This window comes from Uloborus diversus, chromosome 2 (assembly GCF_026930045.1).
Source record: "Uloborus diversus isolate 005 chromosome 2, Udiv.v.3.1, whole genome shotgun sequence".
Lineage (NCBI taxonomy): Eukaryota > Metazoa > Arthropoda > Arachnida > Araneae > Uloboridae > Uloborus > Uloborus diversus.
This window is the reverse complement of record NC_072732.1, coordinates 28,571,406-28,590,784: the sequence shown is the minus strand read 5'-3', so window position 1 is coordinate 28,590,784 and position 19,379 is coordinate 28,571,406. Positions and strand designations below refer to the sequence as shown.

The following is a 19,379-nucleotide window of genomic DNA, read 5'->3' as shown; positions in this document are numbered from 1 at the left end:
GGCTTGTAGTTATCATCGCAATCTCTTTTAAATGGTCCAGGCTCAAGCAGCTTAGAATTTCTCTAAGGCCTTCAATTTCATGGGTATTCATTCTTTGGGTTAGAGGCTGGACGATTCAAGTCTTGATTTTCTAACTGAAAGAAATTGTGAAATTAATTATTAAGAACATCACAAAATCCACTGTAAATTTTTAATAAAATACACAATTCACTGAATTCCCTATTAACCAGTTCATTTCCATTAAAGGTCTTGATCTTGACAACAATAAAAAAATATTGCTTAAAGCAATTGGAAATATTCACAAGTATATGGCAAATCTATAGTTTAGAAACTAAAGTCGTTTAATGTCGTCACTTACGAAATTTTTGAGTTTGCAATAGCAATACATAAGTTAATATTACCAAAACTATAACATTTGACAAGCATGTACCTTTATACAAAAGTGTCACTCAGGTTATCTGTGCAGTTTGAAAATCATCCAATTACCATGTTTTACTCAATTTTTCCAGGGCGCTAGAGTTGTGCTGATTTTGTGGTAAAAAAGGCGTCTTCGGGAGTCGAAGGCATTAAAATTTCAAGAGTCAGAGTCAATTATCTTCCCCTCCAAGTTTCTAACTCTGCTAGTGCTGCAGAGTCAAAATCAAAACTAATTTTGGCGTGAAAAAGTCTAAAGTCGAAGGCTCTAAAATATTTGTCATTTTCCTTCTGACTCTGCAGCAGTGAATTTTTCATGACAAAAAAAAAAAAAAAAAAAAGGCATTACTGAAGTATTACTAGAGCACCCAGATATTTTTCAATGGGCTGTGGTGACCTGATTGGTAAGGCATCGAACTTGTGACCGGAGGGTCGTGGGCAGGGTTGCCAGATTTTAGAACAGTAAATACGGGACAGACTTCTAAAAGTGAAAAGGGGAGGGGGGGAGATTTTGTGCTTAAGGGCAGAGCCTGTTTACTGAATAGGCCAACTAGGCCCTAGCCTAGGGCCTCCGATATTTAGGGGGCCCATAAATGGCTGAAATTACTTAAGTCTATGGCTAAAACTGTTTTAGACAACGTCTAAAGTTATAAAATTTGAAAACAGGGTGCCCAAAAAATTCCTTTAGGTTATTGCCTCTCGATATCTTAATCGAGCCCTGGTTGAGGGCAATTACTGGTCATGGTGTATTTGTAAGGGGTGATAAGCAATCAGTTTTCAAAGCTTTCGAAAAATTCCTCTCAGTATGTTTATGAGAAAGTAGAGCTTTGAAGGAACTCCAAACTCAAAGAATAAAACAAGCAACAGAACAAAGTTCCGCATGCAGATCGACGCGGATAGGAACAGGTGCTAATTAGTTGAGTCACAATTTTCGTTTTACTGAATTTTTTTACCTTAAAATACTGTATTGTATTGTAAAATATCGTTATTTGCTAGAATACGGGACCTAAGTCATCCCGTATGGAAGTTCTCAGGGATGCGGGGCAATTTTTTAAAATATGGGACTGTCCCTTGAAATCCGGGACGTCTGGCAACCCTGGTCGTGGGTTTGATCTTAGCCGGTTGAAGATCGGCCGTCTTCATTAATGGTGACTGGGGGACGTTAAAAATATGCTTGTGGTCACAAAGTCCTCCAAGTAAAATGATACCTCTGGGGATGTTGGACCAGGGATAGCTTGTCTTTGGTTCTGGATCAAAATATCAGATCTGTCTTCTGGTTCCCATCCAACTGGATAAACCACAAAATAGTGGTAGGTGCAGGTGACCTAAATGTGAAAAGTGAAATGATATCTTTCATCAAAACTTAGGATAGATTTATAGGATAAATAGTACTTTTCAAGATAATGTTTATTGCTCCACATTCAAGCTTATTTGAATACAATTTTTGGTACTAGTCCATAATCTGTATACATAGATGCTGCCCCTTAAACTAGAGCAATCAATCCTGCCAGAAGCCAGAGAAATACCTCTCCCCTGCCAAAAAAAAAAAAAAAAAAAAAACCTCCAGGAGGCTTTAATGGTTCTTTAAGAAAAGGAAAATAATTGACGGAGAATAGAATCAGGGTCTCCTTTTCACTCCCTTTCCCCCAAAAAAAGAAAGCTTACAGTATGATGTTGCATACTTTTCAGATATCGATATACCACGTTGGACACAGGACATCCAGGTGAAGTCATTCCACCCCATCTCACTCTTCGAAACCTTATGGGGCTGGACATCCAGGCGTAAAAGCATTAAAATCATAAATTGTCACCCATCAGCATTGGGGAACAAAGCAAACAGGGGATGAAACTTTCTCTTCCATGAAAAATAGTTTATTATAATTGTTCCTAAGAACACTTTCCCCCCATTTTGGCTAATGTAGCTGGACTTAAAAAGCACTGGGTCTGATAAAAGTACATACACACTGAGTATACAAACACAACATAAACATTCAATTTAAATAACAATTACTTGCACTTCCAAGTGAAATAAGTAAAACATACAAGGCTATATAATACAAGAAAACGAATACAGATATGAACAGCTGTAGACAATGATTTTTTCAAATACAAAGCCAAACCGCATTTCAAATATTTCTTACTTTTTTAAAGAATGCTCGTTTATTGTTTACTGCAATCCCTTAGTATCATAAGTACAGTTTTTAAAAATGTTGAAGGTACCAAGTATTTATCAAAATTCTGACAGATCAGAATTGGTGAATAAAAAACAACACGATACTGATTCTGTTGGAAAAAAACAACTCTTCATTCCAAAAATTTACAAATTTCATAAACCCAAAATTCTTTTTTAGGTGACAAGAGAAAAAAAATTAAAACGAGAATGGAGAAAAAAATTACGCCAAATTTGGCGACACATTTTTTTACATGACCAATTTTTTTTCTGCTCTTGTTTTTTATGGTTCATCGCAAAATTGATTCATAAAAACTCTGTGACAATTTGAAAGTGTTGGGAAAATGAGAATTTAGAATAACATAAGTGTTAATATGCTTTTTTTCTCTTTTTATTTTTACTGCTTTTTTTTATTGCTTCGTACTGATTGCTTTTTTTGCGATGTAGGCATATGTTTCATTTCTCTATCGTTTTGAGCTACTTTTTTTTCTTCTATAAATAAGTACTTTTTACTAAAAATAAAAGACTTTTATTTCAAAGTTTAAACTGTAACCAAGTAAGACATTTCTGGCTTAGAAATGGCAACATCACATCTCTATATTGTTGTCAGATTTTAATTTTTGTTGCGCGCGAGCAGGGAAAACTTTTTAAAAATTTACTTGGAATGGTGGTTTTCTAATTATCTTACAGTGATAAAAAAGAACTGATAACGTATGCTCTTTGATTAGGAAATATTAATTTTCAGCTAGTAACGTGCTTCATGTCGAACTTCAAGCACAGTATTGTTCTTTTCTCTGGAGATGATGGTTTGCCTTTAGAATTCAACATTATAAACACAACTGAAAAAGAACTACTGAAAGCTTTGATTGAGCATGGTGGAGGGTTGTGTACGCTGAGCGACGATGCTGTTCATTTAGTTAGCCCTGGAACAAGAGTGTTTAATGTTGATTTTAGTAAGAAATTTTTATCTTCGAAGTTCGTCTTAGATTGTGCGGAGAAAAATTACTTAATGAATATGTCGGATTATGAAATTAAAATCACAGCGCTCGAAACCAGTGACATTAGTGATGACAGCGGGAACATTATAAAACCTTCCAATAATATTAAATGTGTACCAGTGGCGGGAAAAAATGTTAATACCATAGAAATCGATACTGAGGATGAATCTCCTCAAAATTCTAAAAGTAAAATTGTTTGTTCCAATGTATGTTCTGATGACTTTGTGCCTTCTAAGTTAGGGATGTTTTCCAGTACGCCTTCAGCTCCTATTCAAGAAAACTCGCCTAAGAAAGTTGTAGAAATGGATCTCATCACAGAAGAACCATCGTTAGAACAAGTCATTGAACAATACACTAGTGCTTCTGAAATAGCCAATGACACCAAGAGGGAAGTTACAGATATGGATATAGACATCGATATTGCTTCCTCTCCTAATAATCTTATAGAAGAATATAATAGTATTTCCAAGTTGGGCTGTGTTGATAAAATTCAGGCACTAACTAAAGAAGCTCACATAAATAATTGTAATTTAGGTGAAGGCGAAATATCTGATAGAACTCCTTCTGATTTGCAAGTACAAGTGCAGGTTGATGAATCTGAGTCTCATATAGCTAAAGAGAATGTTGGTGAAAAAGATGACCATTTAGGTGAAAATGAAATATCCGACAGAACTCCTTCGGATTTACAAGTAGAAGGGATGCAAATTGATGAGTCTGAGTCACATATATCCAAAAAAAATTGTAGCAGAAAAAATGAAAGTTTAGGTGAAGGCAAAATACCTGGGTCCCCTGATAAACAAGTAGAAGGAGGAAATTGTGAACATTTTTTAAAAGAACCACGCTCAGATCAACAAAACACTAAAATTCTTCCTGATGAATTGGAGATGGTAGAAAAAGATGTATTTCAGGTGAATACTCCTGAAAAAAAATGCCCTGAACCTGAAATTTCTGTGATAGCTGTTTCTAGTTCCCAGCCACAGGATGAAATTGATGATTTTGATTGTATGATATTTAAAAAATCCCAAAAAGCGCAAGTAAATGAGGTGCTGAATTTACTCTAGTAATAGTTAATATTTTTAAATGCATTATAAAAATGACATTTTCCTATTACCATGGCTAATAATTTGATACATATAGAAATTATTTGGAACAAATCTGATATACCCCCCTCTTGGCGACTTTTTCCTGTTGGCGCCAAAAAAGCGTCGCCAAGAAAACTATGTATGACGTCATATGTCATACATCGTTCTTAGCGATGCTTTTTTAGCGCCAACAGGAAAAATTCAAATTATGTCATTAATTATTTAATGAAATTAATGCATTAATTTTTTTCCGTTGTTTCTCCGGGATACGAGCCCTCAGTCTCATAGTACTTTCGTAATGAGACCTCTGCCTCGGTCTCATTACGAAAGTACTATGAGACCTCGGGCTCGCCAGGACCTCGGTCCGTTATCCCTCCGACTTTTAATATACATCACAGTCGGATATAAGTCACAGATCTCCTCCGTTCAGTATACAATAAAGTCACAGATTTTATGTGAAATTAACACCATTTTTGTGCTACAAAAATGCCAACCAGACCAAAATACAAACTACCAGAAACACACTAAAAACACAATAATTCAAAATATGTTCACTTACCTAACCTCTTTATTTTCAATTAGTTTAAATATAAAAAATCTATTTAGGACTCCGGTACGTCCAAACGTTGGACGACCTGACGAAAAAGAAAAAGAAGATTCATTCAAAAATTTCAATTGATACATTTGGACAACATCACAAACCGAACTCATAATTAAAATAGAAAATTCAACTAAATTAACATTAAAAAACAACAAGAAAAAGAATACTCTAAAATAAAGTTTGAATTGAAACTTTATTTTAGAGTATTCAACTTAAAATCTCCCTAAGAGCGAAACATATGAGCACCTACCTCCTAAAACACATACACGTGCAAAAACAGACTTAGAGAAACTACTTTCCAGCGTTCAAGTTGCAAAACCAGGGTTGCCAAGTTATCGCCTTATTGGCGATTTTCGTATCGAGCGAAAAATTAAAATCTCGCCAAGAGGGGGGCATATCAGAGGAGAGCCAATTATTTTAACCAAGTTTATATAGAGTCTTAGGTCCTTTTGCATTGTGTCTATCTCACTTGGCTTGGTGACTTACTTACTTTCTACCACTTGTGAAAATTGAAAATTAACTTGGGGGCAGCTCTCAAAAGGTGGGAGCAAACACAGACCTCAACTTTGAAGCTTCAACACACCAAATAACTTTCATTTTAATAAACTCAAAAATTTTTGAGTTAAATTATAATATTGCATAGAGACAAGAATTGACATAAATTATGGAAAAAATGCTCTTCAAATACCCTTGAAAAAATATTTTCTTTGCTAAAAGGCACAATTTTGGACATACCAAAACGTTAACTGAGCAAATGTACCACTAAAAAATTTTTTTTTAATTATTTCCATTCGTTTCAAAAAAAAAAAAAATTAAGGCCATAAATCTCAAACTGAATATTTTTTTGATGATATTTTCCATAAATTAAAAAATTAAAGACAGATTATTTATGTTGTAAACAATTTTATAAAAACTGGAAGTTGGAAGTTCGATTTATGTCCAAAAGTTACGATCTTGAAAATGCTATTATTTGAGAACTAAATATACGATTTATGTGTTTTAAAGGTATTTTTTAATCCTCAAAATCAATTGTTAATTTTTTTTTAAGTGTTTTCATATATTTTTGTGCAGTATCTTTGAAGGAAAATCACTTATTCTTAAACATACATGTGAGATGTCCAAATTGCGTTCCGATCTAGACGCCGATAATTCTGTCTATTTATTCATTATTATAAATGATCTTCTGTCTTGTAACCTTAATAAAGAAATAATATTGTTAATTCCTTCAATCCATTGATATTTTGCACAATTAATACGTTATGCATTGAACATTACATTAATAACAGAAGAAACACAAGTTATGATCACAACGGAACATATTTAAGTAAACACAACGGCACAAAAGTCGCCAAGCAAATTCCGATTAGCGATGCCTTATCCTTATTTATTATTATTTATCCTTTTTATTCCTTATCGTATGCTGTGAGTTCACAGCGTACGATAAGCAAAGGGTTACCAGTGAGTTTACCGGTTTTCGCCAACAGTGTCAGTTTTGGCGACTTCATCACCTGCGCTGGCAAAATGGTTGGGGGGTTTTTTTTTCGGATTCTACGAAACCATAAGAAAATTTTACTATTTAAAGGCCAGTATTTAAAGTTATTCAAGTGCTTTAAATCCTTTATTTTTCATTGCAGAATGTAAATAGATAAAATTTTCATTGGAAAAGTTCAAAAACTGAAACTTACATTATGATGATGTCCAAAATCTATTACCTACTGGACAACGATGTCCAAAATCTGTTACCTACAGACTGATCATTAAATTTGCTATTTATTAATTTTTATAAATACCTGCTGTCTTTTAATGTTTGTATATGATGTTCTATGCAATAAAAAGAAAATTGATGTCAAATTTCAAAATTTTAAAAATTGCTCAGAATTAACTTTTTTGTTCCCACCTTTTGAGAACTGCCCTTGGACGTTGCCACCATGTTAGCTCCTGCATTGTAATTATTGAATATTTGATGGATTATTCAACATTTTAATGCTGCTTTTAATGTTTTAATTAGCTGATGGATTATCTGTCATTTTAATGAAATTTTTGTTAAAATATTTATTGGCTTGTTTTGTTTATAGAAGTTTATTAAGACAAACTAACCTACGGTATTTCTAAGCAAGTAATTTCTATGTAGCATTAACCAAAGATAGTGACAACGACTGAAATGCAGAATAATTGTCAATTAGTTGTAATGAAAAAGTATTGAATCTTGATTGCTATGCATATTTATCGATCATTTTGCAATTGTAGCATCGCTTAAGTTGCATCATTGATGGTTGGGAGATGAACTTCTAGTGGATCCACAGCCATTGTGCTACATACTGTCAGCCCCGCTTAATCGGGTAACAGATAAATGATTACCCCGCTTTTATATATGAATAAAACCTCCCGGAAACAAATATGTCCCCATAGACGCAATGTTAAAGATCCCCAATCGAATAATATTTATCAGCTTTTGCAAATATTTTTGTTAATGTTTTTTAATAAATTACCAATAAGCTAAGTAAGAACAATTGTTGACATAAAAATATAAAACACTATTTTTTGCCTTCAACGAGCTTGAAAAAACTTCTTTAACTTCTTTTTCATCAAAAGATTTCTTCCATTCAATCTAATTTCTTTTGTCGTTGCCATTACAAAAAACAATTTTTTCAAAAATATTGTACTGAAATAAGATGCTAAGACAACCATTTTATAACTGAAGTTGAGAGTTACTTTTTTATAATTTTCATACATACTATAATATATGAATAAATTAGTAAACTATTTTGTTGTCAGGGGTCTGTCCAGGATTTTTCACAGGGTCCGTTTTTTGTGAAAAATCAAATAATTTTGTGAAAAATGAATTAATTTTGTGAAAAATCAAAAAATTTCGCAAAAAAAAAATTTTTTTTTTTGTTAAAACGAAATTTTAGAATTTAGAGATGGCACAAACTGCATCAATTAAACCTAAAGTTGAGTGTTTTCCTCTTCTACGTCGAAGAAATCATTCTGGATTTTTTTTCTGATATTTGGCGGGGGGGGGGAGGGGGGGGGCATCGCTCTTTCAATCATCAATATTTATCTACCATTCTACATTATGTTAAGTTATACTAGATATATTTCTGTACAGTACTTAAAATAATTGTAACAAAAATATAAATAAATAAAATAAAATTCAGAATAGGGTTCAGCATTCAACTTTTTGACCCAAGACACTCTTAAAAAGCACAGAATTTCGTTTAAAACTTATAAATTCCGTGATTTTAACAAAAATAAAAAGATATTTCAATTGTTTACCTCTTAACAAAGCGTAATAATCATCAAAAATTCGAAAAATTGGATTCCCATAGCAGATGCAAAGAGATTGCAATTCTCAAAGTGAAGGCATCAAAAGTATAAAAACGGCTTGTAAAAGAAATATTTTCGATAAAATTATTTTAAAATTGCATTTTAGAGTCCTATGATGAACATATCATTAATATCTGTGGGCACAGTTGACCCAAAAAATAAAATAAAATAAACCATCTATTCAGCATTTTAATTTTTGACTCATAACAGAAAATGGAATTTTGCTTTAAAAGCTTGAAATGAGAGTTCTAACAGAAATAAAGAGACTTTTCATTTATTTGAATCCTAATAAAGCGAAGTTAGCTTGAAAAAAGAACAAAATATGATTCTCATATCGGATGTTAAAAGATTGCATTTTTCAAAATGTAGACATCTAAAGAAAAAAAAACGGTAATTAAAAGAGTTTATTTAAAGTTAATCATCCTTGTTAGCATCGAAAAATCAAAACCCATATAATTTTCTCCCAAAATAACAATTAAACATCGCACCGCACCGTGAAAACGCAAATATTGACAAGCTGGCAAAATGATGAGAATATTTTCTAATCAAGTCATTATAAAGGTTCAACGCCAGACGCTAAGTGGTAATAATTTTGAGGTTGGTAACCCTATCTGAAGCGATCATATTTTTTCCTCACCCTTACTATCCCTTTGCAGTTCTAAGTTCATTTCGCAGATATATATTATTATTGTTTATTAAATCAGGAGGGGAGAAAAGTGCTTACCAATGCCTTTTCAGAAAAGTTTACAACAACACCGCTGCTAATTAGCTGTGATAAAACAAACAACCATTATATTTATTTGGCAGTAGCAATTATTTATCGCTTGCAGGAGCATCCCAAGAGTGCCGATTTTTTTTTTTTTTTATAAATTAGCCGATTTTGTATAAGCTGATCCCTCTAATTTGACTTAAAAAAAGGTTCCAAAAATTATCGGTTTATACACAGAAATATGCGTTATTTTGCTTTCAGATTTGCTCTTTCAATAAACAATTTGTGACAGATCCGATCTTGTTTATCAGAATTTTGTGAAGGGTCCGTTTTGTTTGATCGGGATTTTGTGAAAGGTCCGTTTTGGTTGATCGGATTTTTGTGAAGGGTCCGTTAACGGACCCAAATATCCTCTGGCCAGACCCCTGGTTGTTAACTTAGCTTATTTCAAAAACTTTTTACAAATAAAATTAGTTATTTCCTTTATATAGCTATTGATTTATAATTACTGTCGGCCCCGCTTTATCGAATATTGTCGGTTCCAAGAAATACTATTCGATTACGAGGGGAATTTTTTTTATCTTTCTAAATTGACACCATTTGTCTTAAAACGTAATAATGATAAATTTATTGTTATTCCTTCAGAATTGAAAATGTAAAGGAAATAGTTAGTGTATTAGTAAAATGTTTTTGAAATAAGCTAAATAAACAAAATAGTTTAATAATTAATTACAAGTATATTTATGAAAATTATAAAAAACAAATCTTATAACTTGAGTTGTGAAATCTTCGTTTTGTCACCTTTTTCCAGCACATTATTTTTTAAAAAATTCTCTAATAGAGGGTTGCTTGCTCAAGGGGACATTTTGGGAACACTTTATTGACTCCCTTTTCTCCTTTCTCGTTTACCATCTTTTACTTTTAATATTTATCAATTTATTATATCTTCTAAAATGTGTATATTTCTTTGTGCTATTCAGTTCAGTTATCGACTGAGCTGTCTTTATTTTTTTGTCTTTTGTAACGGCAAAGACAGAATCAGTGGAAATGTTTTGATGGAGTAGGAATGTTCTTCTTCTCCCTCGTTGTCGGCAATAATAACTTTTTTTTTTTGTCAATGTATGCCCTCACTTAACTTATTTCTAATTTATTCAAAAGTTTTCTCAACAAAAATATTTGCAAAATCTGATCGCTGTTATTCGATTATCCGGGGAAATTATTCAATTAAGCGGGGATCTTTAACATTGCAGCTATGAGGAAATATTCAGTTCCGGAAAGTTTTATTTGTATGAGCGGGGTATTCGTTTATCCGTTACTCGATTAAGCGGGTTATTATGTTTTAAGACAAATGTTGTCTATTTTCTAAGGTAAAGAAAATTTCCCCGCTTTATGAAATACCCCGCTTAATCAAATAATATTTCTTAGAACCAGCGATATTCGATTAAGCGAGGCCGACAGTAGCTGGTAACAAAAGAACTGGTCGATTTAGGCCAATCAAGGATGCAACCTTGCATCTTTTGCTCTGCCTTAGAGTCTTTTTTTTTTTTTTTTTTTTGCCATCTTTGTTAATGCGCCAAATAGTTTTATAAAGAACTCCCATGCTTTGGATAGTGTAGTGAAGGTATGATCCAGTCTTCTCCACAACTGTTTCATCATGGATATTCCTTGGATTTTTCTCTGCTAACTTTAGAATCAGTAATGCGCATTACACCTTAAAAGCCACCTCCATCATACATTGTTGATAAACCTGATTGTTCCCCGTGTTTTTCAGGAGAGACACGGATTTCAACCAGGGGTGTTTGTGATCCGACATTTCCAAACATTTTGGTTGCCGTTTCCGAAAATGCTCTGGCCTCATTCTAAAACTGAAAAATGATATTTAAAAGAAAAAATAACTTGCAAAATGTTTATTTTTCAATGATTTTCGAAAGCATATTTGAAGAGTTTACAAGCTTTTGAAAATTTCACCGTCTTCTCAAAATTTTACTTTAGTCCACTTTCGCCCCTGATTTCAATCATGATTGAATTTGATCAAGGAAAGTCATGATTTTTGGCAAAAAATGCTCCACAATCATAGAAACTGGCAATTAATCATGGATTTTGAGTTCTAGACTTTCACTGTTAAGTTGTGATTTTTTGCACATTTCGAAATTTGATTGCATCCACTTCTATAAAACTTGCTTTTTTTTGTTTACTGTGTGATTCTATCCAGTGGATGTAAACAATTTTGAACTTACCATGATTTTTAACCATCTAGTATTTTATATTGTGTAATTGAACACTTGCATACTTGTCATTTTGTCCCGCCCATTGGAAAATTATAATCCACTTACATCCGTGTTAAGTCAATATTACTTGTTTAAATCATAATTAATTTTCACCAATCTTTATCTCGAAAACTAAAGATTTTAGAAAATAAAATTTGTTGAAAAATTTAGTTCAGGGTGTTAGGATGGTGATAGATGAAAATCATATCATGTTGCTTTTTTTTTTCAGGGGTGCCCACCCTTCAAGAGTAATGCCTTTCCCTCAAATACCATGAAAACCCCCCAGAAAATAGGAAAACATCCTTGAAACCTCCCACCCTAAAAATTTCCATGGCACAGTCTGTGTGACTCAAATATTTTTTCATGTTAAAAGAGATTCATATTAAATTGCAATGTACACAGTATGGACCACTGTATATCATTTCGTGTTAATCGATTTTTCATGTTAAACATATTTCACTGTCTTTTTATTTGTGTGTTTCAAATTATTTTTTCTTTAATTAATTCTACCATGATGTAACTTTTCAATTTCCTTTATAGGAGGATGAATGTCTGTCTCAGAGTTACACAGTTAGCAGTTCCGCTGATGCACAGGTTTCAAGCAAAGGCGATGTTTCAGGAGAAATATTTGAAAATAATTTTCCAGCTGAATCAGACTGTGATAAACAAGAAAGTAAGTTGTTTAGACTGCATCCAAAATATGGCTCAGTTTACTATTCAATTCAAAGCTATTTTGTAATAATTTTCTCTGTTTGACATAGCTATTACCAGTTCAGTACATAATGTATAAAGTTTTAAAACATGTAAACCAGCGGTTCCCAACTTTTTTTTACCTTGCAAACCCTTTCTAAACTCCAAAAGAAATTGGCGAACCCCTTGGGTACTCCAATTTCTTTTGGAGTACCCAAGTTTGTAGTACCCCAAGTTACCAACCTTTTCCCCTTTGCGAACCTTTTCTAAACTCCAAAAGAAATTGGCGAAACCCTTGGGTACTAAGTAATAATTAAAAAGCAAAAAAAAAAAACGCACGCACACGCATGGACAAAAAAAAAAGAGAAAAAGGTTTTTTTTTTTGCTTGATGCTGCTCCATAGTTTATAACGGGTTCTGAAACTGGGTGCTCGACACCCTGGGGTGCTGTAGGGAGAGGTGAGGGGTGCCGCAAAGTGTCCGTGGTATAGTATCAATGTACAGTAGTACCTCTTTTAAGGGACACTCTGAATAAGGGACACTTTTTCTGGCCCCAGTCCCTTTGAATAGGGACCTATATGTATTTACTTCTCATTAAGGGACAGTCACTGAGAAAAATTACAAAAAATTTTTGCATAAATGCATTAGAGATATCGAAATTATTGGAATTGAATGTTTACTTTTTATCCAAAAATTAAATGGTAAAAGTTTATCTTTACATTAACATGCAAAAATATGTATTCTAAAATTTTTGCTGGATCCAACATTCATGCTTTTCTCTTCCTTCAGTTTCTTTTTAAGGGCTCAGCCTCGACAGATAGTGTGCAGCCCATGATGGGCTTGCTATGGAAAACTTGAAATGTGATCACATTGTGTTTTGCATTGCAAAATACATGACAACAAACAAATCCATGTAACACATTAATTAAAAATTGCAATTAATAAAAATCAGTTACAAAACTTCAACAAAATGTTCGATAAAATTTTAATTATTTTTTCCTCCAGTTTGAATAATTCTGAATTTTATGCAACATACTGTCGACCCCCCCTTAATCGGGTAACTGATAAACGAATACCCCGCTTATCCGAATAAAATCTCCCGGAACGGAATATTTCCCCCATTGATGTAATGTTAAATTCCTGCTTAATCGAATAATTTCACCGGATAATCGAATAATATTGATCAGCTCTCGCAAATGTTTTTGCTGGGAAAAAAATTGAATAAATTAGAAACAAGTTAAGTTAAAGGAATTATTGACGTAAAAATATAAAGTAATATTTTTCACCAACAACTGGCGAGAAAATCAACATTCATATTCCATCAAAACATTTCATATATTATACCAAATTTCTTATGTCTTTGCCATCACAAAAAGAAGAAAAAAAAAAGACAACGCAGTCGATAATTAAATTAAATAGCACAAAGATAGAAAAAAACACATTTCATATGATTGTAAGCCACAGTAGACGAGGGGGAAAAGGAATTAGAAATATGTTCCCAAAAGACATTGAGCAAGCAACTACTATTATGAAACTTTTCAAAAAGAATACTGAAAAAGATACCAAAAGAACTTTTATAACTCAAGTTATAAGTTAACAAGATAACTTATAACTTGAGTTATAAAATAAATTTAACGTATTTTAATAATTTTCGTACGTTTAACGTACGTACTAATTATTAAAAACTATTTCGTTGTTTATTTATCTTATTTCAAAACCTTTTCGCCAGAAATATTTATTGTTTCCTTTATACAGCTATTGGTTTGTTATTACATTTTATGACGAATGTTGTCAATTTAGAAAGGTAAAGAAAATTTCCCCGCTTAAACAAACACCCCCCTTAATCGAATAAAATTTCTTGGAACCGGCGATATTCAATTAAGCGGGGCCGACAGTATATGAAACATTTTCAGTATTTAATCTTAAATGCTATTACTTTGTGTTCATTATGAAATTATAGTGAGTTAAGTACACAGCATGCATCAATTCATCTACCCCCGAAGAAGGGACACCTCTATTTAAAGGAAAAGTTTTCCGGTCCCCTTAGTGTCCGTTATTGAGAGGTTCTACTGTATATGTAAGGTTAGTGCGCGAAATAATGCTCAATTGACCAGTAAGGGAATCTTCTATTTTTAGATGCAATATAACAAAAATTCACTAGGTCCTCTTTCATTGTCATTAAAACGTTGAAATGAAGATAAAGCATTGTCAACAAGCCATTTTTAACTACCAGGCAACAATGTAACAGTGTACCAAAAGTTGTTGTTGAAGAGTGATGTCAAAACCAACTGATCTCATTTTAAGGTAAATTTTGTTTTTACAAGGTTCCCTTAAGTTTAACAATAAGTTTAACTAGAATTTAAAAAGTTGCATATTGTTCTTGAAACCTAAATTATGTAGTTGACGAATTCAAAAAGAAAAATATTGTTGTGTGCCGCCACTTTTTCCCCCCGAGATTTGATAACCTAGAAATGTAGATTGTACTACTGTAATACTGTAACGGATCCGGTGCAACTTCCAACTTTCTTGAAAGGACGACACAGTTCTTGAGAAAAACACAGGAAATTTATTTACACTATGTACAGGAAAGATGGTTAACAACTACTAAATTAATCATCAGCAATTAAGCAAATATTACTCAAAACCGTAAACTCAGCGGTTGCACACATATTTACTTCCAAACATGAAAAACAACACAACGAAATGCCTCGCAACAAACAGAACTAATACACTCTCAGTACAAATTCTCAATCGAAACTGACTTTTTGTCATGCGTAATGTCTTTTTGTACCATTGAAAAGTTTCCACAATATTTTCCAAATGCTTCTAGTATCTTCTTTTCATTCACAAACCTTATCAATGAAAAATAGGGAACCGTATACTTCAGCCGAATGTATAGGGACTGTATATTCATTACAGGAAACTGTTGACAGGTTACGTTACTACAATAATTTTAGATGAAAGATAATTTAGTAAACGCCTAATTTAGCTAGATTACGACAAATTAATCATAAAAAATAATTACTATTTACAGAATTTGTAACTGTACCAAGGTTCGCCTTATTAACACTGTTCCTTATAATATAACTCTGGAGTATTTGGTAGCCCAACCATCGGTTGGGAACCACTGATCTAAACCATTGTTTCACAAAAATATCACAAAATCAAAATATTTTACAACACAAAGATTTTAATTTTGCTATTCAAAACAAAGCAAAATTAATCATTTTGAATAAATAGAATATATATTATTTATAATATGCTGTTTGTAGTGAAGTTGAAGGGACTGAAACTCCAACCAAAAATGTAAAACTGAATTTTTTATTATTCGGTCATATCTGATCAAACCAAAGTGATGTCCAGGCCCTAGCAAAATTTGCTGCCCCTCTCACAAAAAAAAAACTGCACATTTTTCTTGTGGAAGTTTTCAAAAAGAAATAATAAATAGGTAAAAAAATTTACCCCACTTTGTCGGCCCAAAAATTGTGGTACTCAGGTCCATAGACTTGCAAGACTGTGCGTTCAGCAAGCCCTGATTACATCGAATGGTGGCACGGAAATTACACTGTTCATTGAAACAAGCAATCCTCTTGCTGCCTATCTAAAAGGAAAAACTATTGCCTTGTTGTGTCTAAACATGCTATTTAAAAGCACTATCTTTTGCACTGAAAATACGTAATCCAAATTAATGAATACACTATCATTTTTCTTCCCAATGTGGAGCCGTGAATGCTGTTTCAGCAGGGCTTGATTTACCTATAGACTCATGAAGCCCGGTTTAGGGGCTTCTTAGCTCCAGGGATCTCCAAAAATGTGCCTATGCAGAAATGTGTACTAAAATATAGCTTTCGTTTGTTTGTTACGGTGTTTTACATCAATGGCGATTTTTGAAGTGTACTGCAGTGTGGCTTTTAACCTTAAAACAGCCTTTTCTTGCTATGTATACCCTAGCCTGCAGCATATGCAATCCCAAAAAAGGTGTACGTTTGCAACTCTACAGCACTTTTGTCGAATGTACTGCTCAGAGGGGCTCCTGTAGGTGCGTCAGGCTTGCTGTCCTAAAATTTTTAAATCGGGCTCTGTGTTTTGGTATGTCTTATAGTACACTAGGCTGAGCACATCAGGCGCAAGAAATTTTCTATTCCCTATTTTGGATCTTGAGGTGAATAACGAATGTGTTGTATTTTGTGTATTATAATTTGTGCAATATCTTTTTATGATTTTTAATTATTGTTGTGGTAATTTGACTATTTCATACTATAATACATTAAAAAAAAAAGCAGAGCCGATTTGTATTTATTTTAGTGGTGTGTTAACATTTGTATTTTGGTTTAATTTTTAATTCCAAAAAGTAACAACTTGACCATAATTTTTCGATTCCCCATCCTCACACCTCCATTTGGATAATGTATTTGTTTTAAATACCTCATTCAATGCCTTCCATATTTTAAAATTATTGGTTTTACTGAAAGGAATTTCATTTCCAGACTTTAAGGTGGGATATCCTCTATAGTTCAATTGAACACCTTGATGTTTTAACAGGCATGAAAGTTTGATTAATTATTCATCAATTAGAGAGAGATTTTGAGCGGCATTAACTTAGATGTTTAAAATATTCTCTTTTTCTAAATCACATTAGCATATCAGCTACTGAACTCGAAATAACTTCGCGATATGAAGTAAAACGCGCATTGTAATTCAAAATTAAATACACATTTTTACACATTGTTTTTTTTTTCATAAATTAAATACCAAACATATTTTTTTCTACCTCATAATTGTCTACAAAATCTCATTCTAGGAGTTAACTATATTTTTGGCAAATGCAAGTGCTTAAAAATGCTCCAAAGAAATTCGGACAATGACACTGATCAGGCTTGGCCTGGGCGTGACGTCAAGGAGAATTGCAGTTACAGTGTTACAGCCTTAAATTCTCTATGTACGTCTTCACTATAAACGGGCGTGACTATATTATTTAATAGTTATTTATTATTTGTTTGGTTACACTTAACAAGAGATGGTCAGTTGAAAAAAAAAAAAGAGAACAGGGCTGTGTGTGTATTTGTCCACTACATAGAAAACTTATGACCTTGGTTGAGAAAAGAAAATGTACCAAAGATATTTTTTTTAAAAATTGTTGCAAAACAAACCCCGAATTACCCGGCATGCTGTCTGATGTGGGGGTAATACTGTAATGAAGCAATTTTTACATTATGCAGGCCTAGAAAAGTTGTAGAAGGGAGGCAGGCAGGGCAGTACAATCTTTTGTTAAACGTCTGGAAACTGTTCTAAATAAATTATGTAACCTTAATTAGTATTTTTCTTATTCCAAATTAGTTCTTATTAACTAGAAAGTATCTATGGTAAAATTCCGTTACAATGAATTGCAAAAAATTTTTTTTATTGTAATGAAATTCTAGTAGTGTAATGGCAATTAAAATGGGACTGGTTTGTCTTGTTGAAACAGATATTTCGTAGTACTGGTATTTGCTGTAATGAGATTTTACCACATTGTTGTTTTCAAGTAAATGCTTGTTTGTTAATGCAACTGTTTAAAAATTTTAGGTCGACTTACAGAAAGGCAATTGTACATACAGAAATTAGAGAAAGAGGTTGAAAAAGTTTTGCAGAAACCATCGCCAAAGTCTATTCAAGATAAATTAATTTTGGTGAAGTACGTTTGCTGTGTCAAACGACTGTCTCCTGCTGAAGTAATTCAATCTTTGCCTAATATTTAACTTTGTGTTTATTTAAATAGAACGTTCATATCATGTAATATATTATTGTATATTGTATATATGAGTTTTAAAATTTGTTTAGATAAGAAGTTTAATGTATTTATTTAACTATTTTCAACATTAACATTTAATTGAACATTTTTCAGCAATTTGTTTCATAAACAAGACCGAGGCCATCCAAAGACCTGAGGGCGCCCAGGGCGAATGTTTCCTGGCACATCCCTCCTCTTCCCCCCCCCCCCCTTCACCTATGCACACCAAAAAATCAAGTTAGTTATAACATCAATGCATCATACGCATGAACACGTCATACTTGCATTTTTCAAATAATAATGAACAAAACCATCAGAGGGCATTGGCCCATACAAATTATAACTCAAGCAATGAATCTGTTTCGAATTATTTATTCATTAATATCCCAAAAACTTTTTGAAAAATGGAATTGTTAAAAACTCAAACAATTAAAACTGAATTAGTTACTCATATTGATCAAATTAACAGCATGAATAAATAATTTGTAGATTTTAAATGGAAAATGAGCGAAATTTTTTTTCATCAAAATTTAATTTTGATTTGGACTCATCCAATAACTTTTTTCAAGAGATTCAATGATTATTTTACTTGTTCCAATTTAATACTAGTGTATGTGTAGAAACAAAGATGTCATTTTTTTCCATTAAATTTTTGTAAGTTTCTGTTCTACGTAGCTAGATTCATGGGTACCCCATCATGAAGGGGAGAGATATGGCTCAGATTGCGCCATTGAAGCTTTTAGAAGGAGATTCATTTCATGTCAAGTGACCAAGTGGTCCCCACTTGACCATCTCCGATTTGGATGAAATTTTATAGAGGTGTAGAGCTGCACTTGAAACTAACCTATGCAAATTTGCAGCTTCCGAGATCCAAATCCCGAGGATCTAGAATCTCCCCAAAAAATGACCCAAAATGGCGGATCAGCTTTTTGTGACAAATTGCCATCTTTAGACAAAGTTTGCAGAAAAATTTATCACCCTGGAACCCTGAAATTTTTGGAGCTCAAAGTACAATCGGCCGTTAATACACTCATTTATTTTTGTAAAATTGAGCTCATTATATTTTTTATAGCACGCGTGTAAACTCGTGAAAAAGTGCGGTGGGGAAATTTTTTCCTGGATTTTTGGTTGTCATAAAATCTGAACAAAAATAATTCAAAGGTTCGTACTTTGTGATTATATTGTATAATCAAATGTTTTTAATATGTTACAGTTTCAGAGTTTAAATATCTATTTTCGAAAAGATATTGTCACCCAAAGTGGGTATCAAAACCATTCAAGTGAAAAAAAGCAATATTTTCAAAGCGCTGTAGCTCAAGTTTGTCACCTCGCATCTTCTTTTCGTTTATACC

At 32.8% G+C, this 19,379-nt stretch overlaps 1 protein-coding gene across 1 annotated transcript; it reads left to right on the top strand.

The window, feature by feature from the left end:
- Positions 1-3,206: 3,206 nt before the first annotated feature.
- On the top strand, positions 3,207-17,995 carry LOC129235150 (uncharacterized). The gene is made up of 3 exons (XM_054868840.1): positions 3,207-4,625; positions 12,109-12,241; positions 17,823-17,995. Exons 1-3 carry the CDS (start codon positions 3,345-3,347, stop codon positions 17,993-17,995), a joined length of 1,587 nt encoding a protein of 528 aa, XP_054724815.1. The 5' UTR covers positions 3,207-3,344.
- Positions 17,996-19,379: the final 1,384 nt, after the last annotated feature.

Coding starts and splice junctions, on each gene's coding strand:
- LOC129235150 (XM_054868840.1), top strand. CDS start 3,345: ATGTCGAACTTCAAGCACAGTATTGTTCTTTTCTCTGGAGATGATGGT. Junction 4,626..12,108: donor AAAAAGCGCAAGTAAATGAG/GTGCTGAATTTA, acceptor TTTCCTTTATAG/GAGGATGAATGTCTGTCTCA. Junction 12,242..17,822: donor AGACTGTGATAAACAAGAAA/GTAAGTTGTTTA, acceptor TAAAAATTTTAG/GTCGACTTACAGAAAGGCAA.